The 13,886-nt window shown below is 37.4% G+C and overlaps 1 protein-coding gene across 1 annotated transcript in view; it reads left to right on the top strand.

Moving 5' to 3' along the window:
- kif3a (kinesin family member 3A) overlaps window positions 1–13,886 on the top strand; it is a 47,666-nt gene that overhangs the window by 33,282 nt on the left and 498 nt on the right. The window contains exons 15-17 of the mRNA XM_062045853.1: window positions 772–840; window positions 939–1,069; window positions 11,048–13,886. The exon at window positions 11,048–13,886 is cut by the window's right edge and continues 498 nt beyond it. Coding sequence (XP_061901837.1) covers window positions 772–840; window positions 939–1,069; window positions 11,048–11,096 — 249 coding nt within the window. The 3' untranslated portion in view covers window positions 11,097–13,886. The remainder of the gene's footprint in view (window positions 1–771; window positions 841–938; window positions 1,070–11,047) is intronic.

Below are 13,886 nucleotides of genomic sequence, written 5' to 3'. Positions count from 1 at the left end.
CCTGACTGGAAGGATAGACAGAAGATCAACAATGCTACCAAACTCTGGACCTGTAACCACACGGTTAATGCTGTCCAACCTGGGGAAGCCTAGCAATGCTGTTGCTAACGACGCCATTGAAGCTAACTTAGCTACGGGACCTCGACAGAGCTAAGCTAAAAACATTAGCTATCCACCTACGCCAGCCCTCATCTGCTCATCAACACCCGTGCTCACCTGCGTTCCAGCGATCGACGGCGCGACGAAAAACTTCACCCGATCATCGATGCGGTCGGCGGCTAGCGTCGGATAGCGCGTCTGCTATTCAACTCAAAGTCCTCCTGGTTATGTTGCTGCAGCCAGCCGCTAATACACCGATCCCACCTACAGCTTTCTTCTTTGCAGTCTCCATTGTTCATTAAACAAATTGCAAAAGATTCACCAACACAGAATACTGTGGAATTTTGCGATGAAAACAGAGCTGTTTGTATTGGATACAATGTGTCCGAATACTTCCACTTCAACTATTGACGTCACGCGCAAACGTCATCATACATAGACGTTTTCAACCGGAAGTTTAGCGGGAAATTTAAAATTGCACTTTATAAGTTAACCCGGCCGTATTGGCATGTGTTGCAATGTTAAGATTTCATCATTGACATATAAACTATCAGACTGCGTGGTCGGTAGTAGTGGCTTTCAGTAGGCCTTTAATGTAATTTGTGCAAGGGCACTTAGGCACTAGTGACTTTGTGCTGTGGTCAGTTTAATTTGTATCTTTGTTTTTGTCAGAAATGTGTCGCTTTCACTGGCAACAATATGAGAAAACAGACCCCTGCGCCTGGCAAAAAAGAAAAAGATGTAGGTTTTCTCCTCTACTTTTTGGAATATGATTGACCCATGTACCTGTTACTTTTCATCTAAACTTTGTCTTTTCTGTGTTACCCTGCCTTCTACAGCCGTTTGAGGTGGACCTGTCCTATGTGTATCTGGCCTACACAGAAGAGAGCATGCAACAGTCACTGATGAAACTAGAGAGGCCTAAAACCTCTAAGAGTAGCAAGAGCGGCCGGCCCAAGTCTGGTCGGAGGTAATCCCCACACGGACCACACTGTAGTATGGTACACATAGTCACCAGTGTTTTAGTATAATACACCAAGCCATGACACATACAGTACAGGCCAAAGGTTTGGACACACCTTCTCATTCAATGCGTATTCTTTATTTTCATGACTATTTACATTGTAGATTGTCACTGAAGGCATCAAAACTATGAATGAACACACGTGGAGTTATGTACTTGACAAAAAAAGGTGAAATAACTGGCAACATGTTTTATATTCTAGTTTCTTCAAAATAGCCACCCTCTGCTCTGATTACTGCTTTGCACACTCTTGGCATTCTCTCGATGAGCTTCAAGAAATGGTTTTCCAACAGTCTTGAAGGAGTTCCCAGATCGAGAGAATGCCAAGAGTGTAAATGTTCTTGAAAATAAAGAATATGCATAGTCGTTTTTTAGAAGCTATAATATATCCTGTTTAGGGATGTCCGATAATGGCTTTTTGCCGATATCCGATATTCCGATATTGTCCAACTCTTAATTACCGATACCGATATCAACCGATACCGATATATACAGTCGTGTAATTAACACATTATTATGCCTAATTTGGACAACCAGGTATGGTGAAGATAAGGTCCTTTTTTTTAAAATTAATAAAATAAGATAAATAAATTAAAATCATTTTCTTGAATAAAAAATAAAGTAAAACAATATAAAAACAGTTACATAGAAACTAGTAATTAAAATTAACTGTTAAAGGTTAGTACTATTAGTGGACCAGCAGCACGCACAATCTTGTGTGCTTATGGACTGTATCCCTTGCAGACTGTATTGATAGATAGATAGATAGATAGATAGATAGATAGATAGATAGATAGATAGATAGATAGATAGATAGATAGATAGATAGATAGATAGATAGTACTTTATTGATTCCTTCAGGATCAATAAATTACTATCTATCAATACAGTCTGCAAGGTATATATTGATATATAATGTAGGAACCAGAATATTAATAACAGAAAGAAACAACCCTTTTGTGTGAATGAGTGTAAATGGGGGAGGGAGGTTTTTTGGGTTGGTGCACTAACTGTAAGTGTATATTGTGTTTTTTTATGTTGATTTAATAAAAAATTAAAAAAAGATACCGATAATAAAAAAAACGATACCGATAATTTCCGATATTACATTTTAAAGCATGTATCGGCAGGCCGATATTATCGGACATCTCTAATCCTGTTCTAGTGCAACCTCAAAAGCAGGGGTGCCCATTAGGTGGATCGCAAGCTACCGGTCGATCGCGGAGGGTACGTCGGTCAATCGCCAGCCAGGCATTCAAAAAATAGACCTAATAATAAGCGATGACATCACTTTCGTCACTTGATTGACATCCACGGAACCCGAATGGATCTTGTGAGATGACACTAGCTGCTGCGAGCTCAGTGTGAAGAAAAAAATGACCGGGAGGCATGCTTTTTATTTCAACAGACTCTCGCGCCGTACCTGCTGTCAAAAGTCTAAGGAACGGTCGCACAGTTCCTATCTTCACAATGAAAGTGCTGCTCCATCCTGCCTGCGCTAACAAAATAAGAGTCTCAGAAAGCTAGCGCACACAAGTTAGCAAGCTACAGAGTTTGCTGCCAATGTATTTCTTGTAAAGTGTATAAAAATGAGTATGGAAGCTGAACAAAAAGGACGCCAAAAACCAACCACAATCATGTGGTATTGGACAGAAGGGAGGACTTTTTCTAAAGTTATCAGCACTACTGTGAATCCTGTCTGATTCCAATCAATGCAAGCCATCAGAATTAGGTAATACACCAACTTATATTGTTGTCTTCATGAAAGAAAGGAATCTTAATGTGTTAAACATGCTTGTATTTTTTAATTAAACACCTTATCATGTTAACAAAAAACACCTGTTTTATAAATAAATAAATGCTGTATATTTACACTTATATATATATATATATATATATATATATATATATATATATATATATATATATATATATATATATATATATATTAGGGCTGCGAATCTTTGGGTGTCCCACGATTCGAATCAATATCGATTCTTGGGGTCATGATTCGATTCAAAATTGAATTTTTTCGATTCAACGCGATTCTCGAATCAAAAACGATATTTTCCCGATTCAAAAGGATTCTCTATTCATTCAATACATAGATTTCAGCAGGATTTACCCCAGTCTGCTGACATGCAAGCAGAGTAGTAGATTTTTATAAAAAGCTTTTATAATTGTAAAGGACAATGTTTTATCAACTGATTGCAATAATATAAATTTGTTTTAACTATTAAATGAACCAAAAATATGACTTATTTTATCTTTGTGAAAATATTGGACACAGTGTGTTGTCAAGTTTATGAGATGCGATGCAAGTGTAAGCCACTGTGACACTATTGCTAATTTTTTTTATTTTTATAAATGTCTAATGATAATGTCAATGAGAGATTTTTAATCACTGCTATGTTGAAATTGTAACTAATATTGATACTGTTGTTGATAATATTCATTTTTGTTTCACTACTTTTGGTTTGTTCTGTGTCGTGTTTGTGTCTCCTCTCACTTGCTCTGTTTATTGCAGCTCTGAGTGTTGCTGGGCCGGTTTTGGAATTGGAATGCATTGTTATGGTATTGCTGTGTATTGTTTTGTTGGATTGATTAATTTTAAAAAAATAAAAACAACAAAAAAATTAATGAAAAAAAAAAATAAATAAATAAAAAAATCAATTTTTTAAAAATCAGAATCGATTCTGAATCGCACAACGTGAGAATCGCGATTCGAATTCGAATCGATTTTTTTCCCACACCCCTAATATATATATATATATATATATATATATATATATATATATATATATATATATATATATATGTATATATATATATATATATATATATATATATACACACACATTTAGAGGATGAAGGAGTTCACCTCGACTTGGTCATTTGAAAAAGTAGCTTGACTGCTGAAAAGGATTTGATGGGGTTGAGATCAGGGACCTGGTTAAAATATTCCACGCTAAACTTTCTTCCTAAACTTTGTTCCTGTAACTTCAACAAGGCCACCTGCACGCATTGCCTGTAGACACAGCGCCATCTGCTGGAGAAAGGCAGCAAATGAGCCACACTGCCCTAATGCAAGTGGACCTAAACAGTGACAAATAAAAGGGATTTCTGGGGTTTTGATCAAGTTTTCTGGCAGGGATGCCTTTTTTCTTTTATTTATTTTTTTTTAATTTTTTTTATTTTTATTTATTTTTTTTTATTATTGACATCCAGCATCAGACATTCCTATCCATTACATCATATTCACATACATCATGTATCTGTTGTCTGCCCTAAATGTCAAAATATTTTTAGTTTATATCCCAACCATACCCCCCCCCCCAAAAAAAAAGAAACAGCAAAAAAAACAAAGTAATATCTACAAATACATCAATTAAATAAACAAAAAAGGAATAATACATTAATAATAATAATCAGGAATAAAATTAAAAAAAATAAACAGATACATATATATATATATACAGTACATATATACATACATACACATATATATATAGGGAGTAATCTTGTTTTCTTTTCTTTTTTAAGCAGTACAATCACTAATCCGAAAAATTAAAGTCAGGCTTATGGGGCGTGACTTAATTGACCCAGTTTTCCCAGTATGAAGTAAATGTCTCCAATTTATAATTAATAAAGGCAGTTAGGGATGCCTTTTTCATCTTAAGGACGCACATCTCTCTCGTGCTGAAACGGCCAAAATACGGTAGATCTCCAGTGAAAACGAGGCTACAATGTTTCATTGAAAAGTGTTGTGTTTTTGTGTAAAAGTCCCTAAAAGAACATACCAATCAAAACTACCAACTCTACCAATCTTGCTCAAATTGTACATACATATGTGCTTGATGGTCCCCTGACGGCATGCACCAATTTTAATGGGGATTGGGCTAAATACCCTAAAGTTACAGTGGGTGTGAGAAATTTCAAGTCAATCTGCGGTCAAACTGTGGGATTGTGCCACTAAGTGGTGTCTTTGTCAGATAAATAACAGCACAAGCAACAAAGTGCAGGTGCATGTTTTGGCAAAGTGTCACTCTTTTGCGTGCAGTGGTTCAGAAGTAGAAGAGGTATTTTACAAACAAACACATCAATTTATGTGAAAAACCAGGAATATTTGTGACCTCCTGTGAAAGTAAATGGAACTTCTGTGGCCTTTCCGATGTCAGAAAATGTAGTGCCACAGCATCCCAGAGTGGCTTCTAGTGCTTGCTTTAGTGCAGGGGTGCCCATAGTGGGGCCCGCCAGCTAAATTTAGCCCCCGCTAGTCGTTTTGTTTGGCCTCTTTACGGTTGGAGGACATACCTTATTCACACTGACCTCATTGATGGCATGCCTGCGAGGCTAACTCGTTGTCATCCAGCCATTGTTGTCCGCACTAATTAAAGGAAATTTTATTATTTACATTTGGGATGGTTGTTTGTTTGGCCTGAGGCAAATTGGGACATTTTCACTTAGACCCTTGGAGGCAAAAGGTTTGGGCACCCTTGCTTTAGTGTGTCATGAGCTGATGCCATGTTGCTCAAATTGCAAATAGGCTTTTCTGCCAAGTTGAAACCTGATCTTGAGCAATACTGCACACACTCCTGCATTGTGTCCATAATGGCATGTTATCATTTCAGAGCGTACACACTAGGGGTGTAACGGTATTGTAGATACCGCAGTATTTTTATTTTCAAGGTCTTTACAGTAATGCCGTGGTGACATGTAGGGATGATGTTTGATAAGAAATTATCGAGTTCGAGCCCATTATCGAATCCTCTTATCGAACCGATTCCTTATCGATTCTCTTATCGAATCCAGATCGGTTGTTGTATATGGAAAAAAACACAATATTTGGTTTAACAAAAGCTCACTTTTATTTTATAAGAAAAAAATAAAATAAATAAATAAATATTGACTCTTACCCCCCTAACAAAATAAAATAAATAAATATTGACTGTTGTTACCCAAAATATATTAAGTGGGATTTTTCAGAAAAACAAATATATACAGTAACACAAAAACAACCTGTCTCTGTGATCACTATAGGTGTATAAATAATAGTATAGTGTTAAATAAAATCAGTCCCTTGGGCACAAAACTGAAAATAGTACAGCTCTCCAAAAAGTGCACTCCTGCTGCTATTGGAACATACTAACTACACACACAGGCAGCCAGCTAACAAACAATCCAAGACGTCTAATAAAGTTCCAAAGCATATTAATCAATTCAGGCTCTTTATTGTTGTTGATCTTGCTTTGTCTTTTCCTATCTTTACTTTTGTCTTGCACTGGACTGTTATATTTTTAAAAAAAAACTGAAATACACACAATGACAATTGTATAAGCTATGTGATTCAATTAATATACTGAAATTTAATACACAATATATAAATATTAGCTTCACACAAATATACAGTACTATCATCAAACAAATACTTCTGTGTGTTGAAACTATTTTGATGGTGGAAATATACGACTGGCAGCCATTTTAAGTCCTCAAAACATCCATTGAAACAGTGCACAAAAATTGTTTTTCAATAAACATCTTATTATCAAATTTAACCACTTTCCACCTTAATATTGAGTTACATAAACAAGTTAGTTTACTTACAGAATTATCTTTTCTAAGGCTTGTATGAGCTAACTCAGCTAACAAAACTTGTCTACTTCTCAATTGTCTCATGAACTGAACAGACATCGCCAACCCGGAAGTGCCCAAACTAATGACGCGTAGTATTTTCATATCGCCACAAGATGTCAGTAAGAGTCTACAATCAAATGGGCATAATATTGCCGTCCCACAGGGCATTTCCTGTGGGAAGGGATTCGTTCCCAGGGATTCGAATAAAGAACCAACTCTTTTTCTTTACTATAGTGACCTCGATAACGGCAACCGGTTCTCAAAAAGGGATTCGAGTCCATGGAATCGGTTCTTTTCTTATCGAACAACCGGGAGAACCGGTTTCGAACATCATCCCTAGTGACATGTGACGTATCAAACAAAAACTTGGTGTGTCGTTTTTGTTTGGCGCTTTAGCTTTGGCCAGGTCTAAAAAAATAAACTACATCTTACAGATTCCTCTACGCAGCGTGGGACTGGCAAGGTGTCATCAAAATCTACCCATCACTATTTGTAATGTTGCTAACAAACAGACAAACAAACCCTGGTGAAAACATAACCTCTTTGGCGGAGGTAAGAAAGTGTGCGTTCTGCAAAGCAAACGCGCCACTCTCGTCTCAAGCGTTACCATACACAGATCCAGCCGGTCACACCGCAACGCACGGAGGTAATCACCAAAAAAAAATTGTACGCTGTGGGAAATACCACTCGATTAATATTCAATTCATCATCTATTTTCTACCTCTTGTCTGTTTCGATTTCACGGGGCGGCAGACAGCGTACACCTTGGACAAGTCGCCTACTCATAGACTGTCACCCAGAAAATATATTTGAAACCAGCTAAGCTAAACATCAGTTTGGGAGGTACACACATTATTAAAAGTTATATTCTTAGGTAACTTTTCTGAAAAACAGCACTTTCTAAAACAAGGGTGTCAAACTTATTTGAGCTCAGGGGCCGCATGGAGGAAAATCTGTGCAAACTATTCAAATCATGGCATTAAAACTAAAAAAATAAAGACAACTTCAGATTGTTTTCTCTGTATTACTTTGGCCAAAAATAGAACAAACACATTCTGAAAATATTACAATAAAAATATAGAAAAAAAATCCGGCAGCGGTAAAGTTTAGAGCCATGAAGGAAAGAAGAAAGTGAATGAATGTTTATAACTGAATACATTTTACATAAGCATAAACAACTGTTTTCTTTTGTTTTATTTTTTTTATGAATTAAGTAACATTTATGACAACCCTTTTCCGAAACACAATATAGAATGTGAGATATAACAGGATATCATTCGTTTTCAAAACGGTTACAAAAAAGTGGGATCCCAAAAATGTACTGTGGGACCCCATTTTTATGACTTGATGGGGTTTTGAAAATGTTGAAAATTCCTAGCGCCAACACTGATTGAGTATTGGTGCGTGCAAAACCGAAGCCGATTCTAATACTAATCAAATATCATCCCGGAAGCCACAGATAATTCATTTGCGGGCCTTGACTTTGACACATAGGTTCTAAAACATGTCCACTGTGAAGGACGCTGCTCCTCATAAAGTACAAGTTGAAAGACACTAAAGTGAACATTATTGTTGTACACTTGATGTTAACATTGTCACTTTAAGACACTCAACTGTAAGTTTTTTTAAAAATATTTCCTGAAACAGTGGATGTCTTTGCACAATTATTTGCACTTAAAAATACATGTTTGTAGTAATAAATATGATTACATTGTGTTCAGTTAAAGCAAGTGTGCTATCTTAAACATTCCTGTCATTTCATTTTAAAACACTAACATTTTTAAATCATTTTATTTTGGACATACAGTGGGGCAAAAAAAGTATTTAGTCAGCCACCAATTGTGCAAGTTCTGTTCAGAGGTCTGTAATTTTCATCATAGGTACACTTCAACTGTGAGAGACAGAATGTGAAAAAAAAATCCAGGAATTCACATTGTAGGATTTTTAAAGAATTTATTTGTAAATTATGGTGGGAAATAAGTATTTGGTCAATAACACAAATTCAACTCAATACTATGTAATATAACCTTTGTTGGCAATAACAGAGGTCAAACGATTACTATAGGTCTTTACCAGGTTTGCACACACAGTAGCTGGTATTTTGGCCCATTCCTCCATGCAGATCTTCTCGAGAGCAGTGATGTTTTGGGGTTGTCGCCGAGCAACACGGACTTGATTGATTGATTGATTGATTGAGACTTTTATTAGTAGGTTGCACAGTGAAGTACATATTCCGTACAATTGACCACTAAATGGTAACACCCGAATAAGTTTTTCAACTTGTTTAAGTCGGGGTCCACTTAAATTGATTCATGATACAGATATATACTATCATATATACTATCATCATAATACAGTCATCACACAAGATAATCACATTGAATTATTTACATTATTTACAATCAGGGGGAGACTTTCAACTCCCTCCACAGATTTTCTATGGGGTCTGGAGACTGGATAGGCCACTCCAGGACTTTCAAATGCTTCTTACGGAGCCACTCCTTCGTTGCCCGGGCGGTGTGTTTGGGATCATTGTCATCCTGGAAGACCCAGCCACGTTTCATCTTCAAAGCTCTCACTGATGGAATGAGGTTTTGGCTCAAAATCTCACGATACATGGCCCCATTCATTCTTTCCTTAACACGGATCAGTCGTCCTGTCCCCTTAGCAGAAAAACAGCCCCAAAGCATGATGTTTCCACCCCCATGCTTCGCAGTAGGTATGGTGTTCTTGGGATGCAACTCAGTATTCTTCTTCCTCCAAACACGACGAGTTGAGTTTATACCAAAAAGTTCTATTTTGGTTTCATCTGACCACATGACATTCTCCCAATCCTCTGCTGTATCATCCATGTGCTCTCTGGCAAACTTCAGACAGGCCTGGACACTGCAGGATTTGATTCCCTGTCGGCGTAGTGTGTTACTGATGGTAACCTTTGTCACTTTGGTCCCAGCTCTCTGCAGGTAATTCACCAGGTCCCCCCGTGTGGTTCTGGGATTTTTGCTCACCGTTCTCATGATCATTTTGACCCCACGGGATGAGATCTCGCGTGGAGCCCCAGATCGAGGGAGATTATCAGTGGTCTTGTACGTCTTCCATTTTCTGATAATTGCTCCCACAGTTGATTTTTTCACACCAAGCTGCTTGCCTATTGTAGATTCACTCTTCCCAGTCTGGTGCAGGTCTACAATTCTTTACCTGGTGTCCTTCGACAGCTCTTTGGTCTTGGCTATAGTGGAGTTTGGAGTCTGACTGTTAGAGTCTGTGGACAGGTGTCTTTTATACAGATAACGAGTTCAAGCAGGTGCCATTAATACAGGTAACGAGTGGAGGACAGAAGAGCTTCTTAAAGAAGAAGTTACAGGTCTGTGAGAGCCAGAGATCTTCCTTGTTTGAAGTGACCAAATACTTATTTTCCACCATCATTTACAAATGAATTCTTTAAAATTTCTACAATGTGAATTCCTGGATCCATCCATCCATCTTCGACCGCTTATCCGGAATCGGGTCGCGGGGACAACAGCTCCAGCAGAGACCCCCAGACTTCCCTCCCCAGAGCAACATTTGCGATTTCCTCCTGGGGAATCCCGAAGCGTTCCCAGGCCAGAGAGGAGATATAATCCCCCCCATCTGGTCCTTGGCCTGCCGCGGGGTCTCCTCCCAGTCGGACGTGCAACGAGGACCTCCCTAGGGAGACGCTCGTGAGGCATCCACCTAAGCTGGCTCCTTTCCAAGCGAAGGAGCAGCGGCTCTACTCCGAGTCTCTCTCGGGTGACTGCACTTCTCACCCTATCTCTAAGGGAGATGCCAGCCACCCTTCTGAGGAAACTCATTTCGGCCGCTTGTATCCGCGATCTTATTCTTTCGGTCATGACCCACACTTCATGACCATAGGTGAGAGTAGGAATGTAGAATTCCTGGATTTTTTTTTCCCATTCTGTCTCTCACAGTTGAAGTGTACCTATGATGAAAATTACAGACTTCTGTCATCATTTTAAGTGGGAGAACTTGCACAATCGGTGGCTGACTAAATACTTTTTTGCCCCATTGTATACCACAATATAGTACCGTGGCCTTAATACCGTCAAAAACACTGTATCATACCGTGAGATTTTGATACCGTTACACCCCGAGTAAAACCTGTGCTTGCTGTGTAATCAAGTCAGTGGGTCGAATGTGGTTTGTGCATTCATTGAAAGTTCATTGAAAGGTTTGTGCCATTACCACGATATACCTTCTCCTATTCTGAGAAACAGCGCTAACACCTATCATGTACTCGTCCCCTCACAGGAAAAGATCAGCAAAAGCAGATGCCGCCGTCGAATCTCCACTGCAGTAAAGGCATCGCAGAGTCAAGAGAAAAAGTCTCCTTTGCCGATTTAAACTGATGACCATTCCTTTAAAAAGGTGATATCTGAGTACACTGTACAGCTGACACGGTTATAAATGTGAAGCAGTTGTTGTTAGGAGCATTATAGTTATTAATAAGATCCCCCGCTTCACATATAGCTTTGAAAGCCAGGTCAGCAGCAGCTCTCTTGTTTATTAAGCTCTGTTACGTCAGCACCTCGGACAGAAAGTCAACCTGAATGATCCACGTCATGGCAATAGTTGTCCTTTTTACACTAATACTCATTGGATGTTCATTGAGTCCAATAAATGCTCCATTCATTACACAAAACGTATTAGCAGGAAGTCAAAAAGCCTTGTCAAATTTATATAAATATTATAATTAAATTGTTAATATAGTGGAACCTCCAAAGTCTAAAGCAGTGGTTCTTAACCTTGTTGGAGGTACCGAACCCCACCAGTTTCATATGCGCATTCACCCAACCCTTCTTTAGTGAAAAATACAATGTTTAGTTTTTTTTTCAAATTCAAGACAAACTTATATGTTTTTGGTAACACTTTAGTATGGGGAGCATATTCTAATTAACAAAGACTAAATTTAGAGTTATTTGGACACTAGGGGAACATATTCTAAGTAACAAAGACTTAATTTAGAGTTATTTGGACACTAGTGAAACATATTCTAAGTAACAGACTTAATTTAGAGTTATTTGGGCACTACGGGAACATATTCTAAGTAACAAAGACTAAATTTAGAGTTATTTGGACACTAGGGGAACATATTCTAAGTAACAAAGACTTAATTTAGAGTTATTTGGACACTAGTGAAACATATTCTAAGTAACAGACTTAATTTAGAGTTATTTGGGCACTACGGGAACATATTCTAAGTAACAAAGACTTAATTTAAAGTTATTTGGACACTAGGGGAACATATTCTAAGTAATAAAGACTTAATTTAAAGTTATTTGGACACTAGGGAAACATATTCTAAGTAACAGACTTAATTTAGAGTTATTTGGGCACTACGGGAACATATTCTAAGTAACAAAGACTTAATTTAGAGTTATTTGGACACTAGGGGAACATATTCTAAGTAATAAAGACTTAATTTAAAGTTATTTGGACACTAGGGGAACATATTCTAAGTAACAAAGACTAAATTTAGAGTTATTTGGACACTAGGGGAACACATTCTAAGTAACAAAGACTAAATTTAGAGTTATTTGGACACTAGGGGAACATATTCTAAGTAACAAAGACTTAATTTAGAGTTATTTGGACACTAGGGGAACATATTCTAAGTAATAAAGACTTAATTTAAAGTTATTTGGACACTAGGGAAACATATTCTAAGTAACAGACTTAATTTAGAGTTATTTGGGCACTACGGCAACATATTCTAAGTAACAAAGACTTAATTTAGAGTTATTTGGACACTCTGGGAACATATTCTAAGTAATAAAGACTTAATTTAAAGTTATTTGGACACTAGGGGAACATATTCTAAGTAACAAAGACTTAATTTAGAGTTATTTGGACACTAGGGGAACATATTCTAAGTAACAAAGACTTAATTTAGAGTTATTTGGACACTAGGGGAACATATTCTAAGTAACAAAGACTTAATTTAGAGTTATTTGGACAATAGGGGAACATATTCTAAGTAACAAAGACTCAATTTAGAGTTATTTGGACACTAGGGGAACATATTCTAAGTAACAAAGACTTAATTTAGAGTTATTTGGACACTAGGGGAACATATTCTAAGTAACAAAGACTAAATTTAGAGTTATTTGGACACAGGGGAACATATTCTAAGTAACCAAGACTTTAGAGTTATTTGGACACTAGGGGAACATATTCTAAGTAACAAAGACTAAATTTAGAGTTATTTGGACACTAGGGGAACATATTTCTAAGTAATAAAGACTTAATTTAGAGTTATTTGGACACTAGGGAAACATATTCTAAGTAATAAAGACTTAATTTGGAGTGTTACCATGTTTTTTTTACTGGTGCACAAAATGAACCGTGCATTAACATCAATCACCTTGTTCAAAGAACAAAACCAACACAGTGCATAAACTCACAACAAATTACACACCTGCAAACCAGTCAGCTGTTGCCGTATCCGTAATACGCTAATAGGGAGAAGTTTATATTTACACGATGAGTCGGGTGTGTTTTGACCTTCGCCGAACCCCTGAGGCCGACTCACCGAACCCCTAAGGTTTGATCGAACCCAGGTTAAGAACCACTGGTCTAAAGCTATACATTTTATGATGCTGGGCAACTTCTAGGTCATTTTATTTTCAGGGGAAACAAATCTGCGTAGGAAATAATGCAAAGTGAATTTATTAGTTAGGTTTCAGTCATAAAAAACACAATTAACTCTACAACCAGTGTTTTAAGTCACATAAAAAGAGCGGTCCACACTCACTGTACAATAAACCTAAAATCAAGTAAAACTACTCACACTTTTAAGAAGGGATAGGTACCAAATTCCCTTTATATAGGCACCAACCGAATTCCGTCTCTACTACCGAGTATGGATTCAAGTAAAATCAAACAGTGCCATATATTAATACCTGTGTTGCACGTGACGTCATGTCTTGTTGCACACTCGGTCGACTCAAACATTTGGCAGCAATAGAAAGCATTCAAGCAGCATTCATAGCTGACTCGGTCAAACTGCCTGGAGGTAATGTTACAATTTTCCATGCCAACAAAGCAAGTAAGGCTTGCTCGAACGTACAGTAAGGTTCGACTTTTCAAA

This window comes from Entelurus aequoreus, linkage group LG04, assembly GCF_033978785.1.
Source record: "Entelurus aequoreus isolate RoL-2023_Sb linkage group LG04, RoL_Eaeq_v1.1, whole genome shotgun sequence".
In the NCBI taxonomy this organism is placed as follows: domain Eukaryota; kingdom Metazoa; phylum Chordata; class Actinopteri; order Syngnathiformes; family Syngnathidae; genus Entelurus; species Entelurus aequoreus.
The sequence above is the reverse complement of the archived record's forward strand: the minus strand, read 5'-3'. Positions and strand labels throughout refer to the sequence as shown.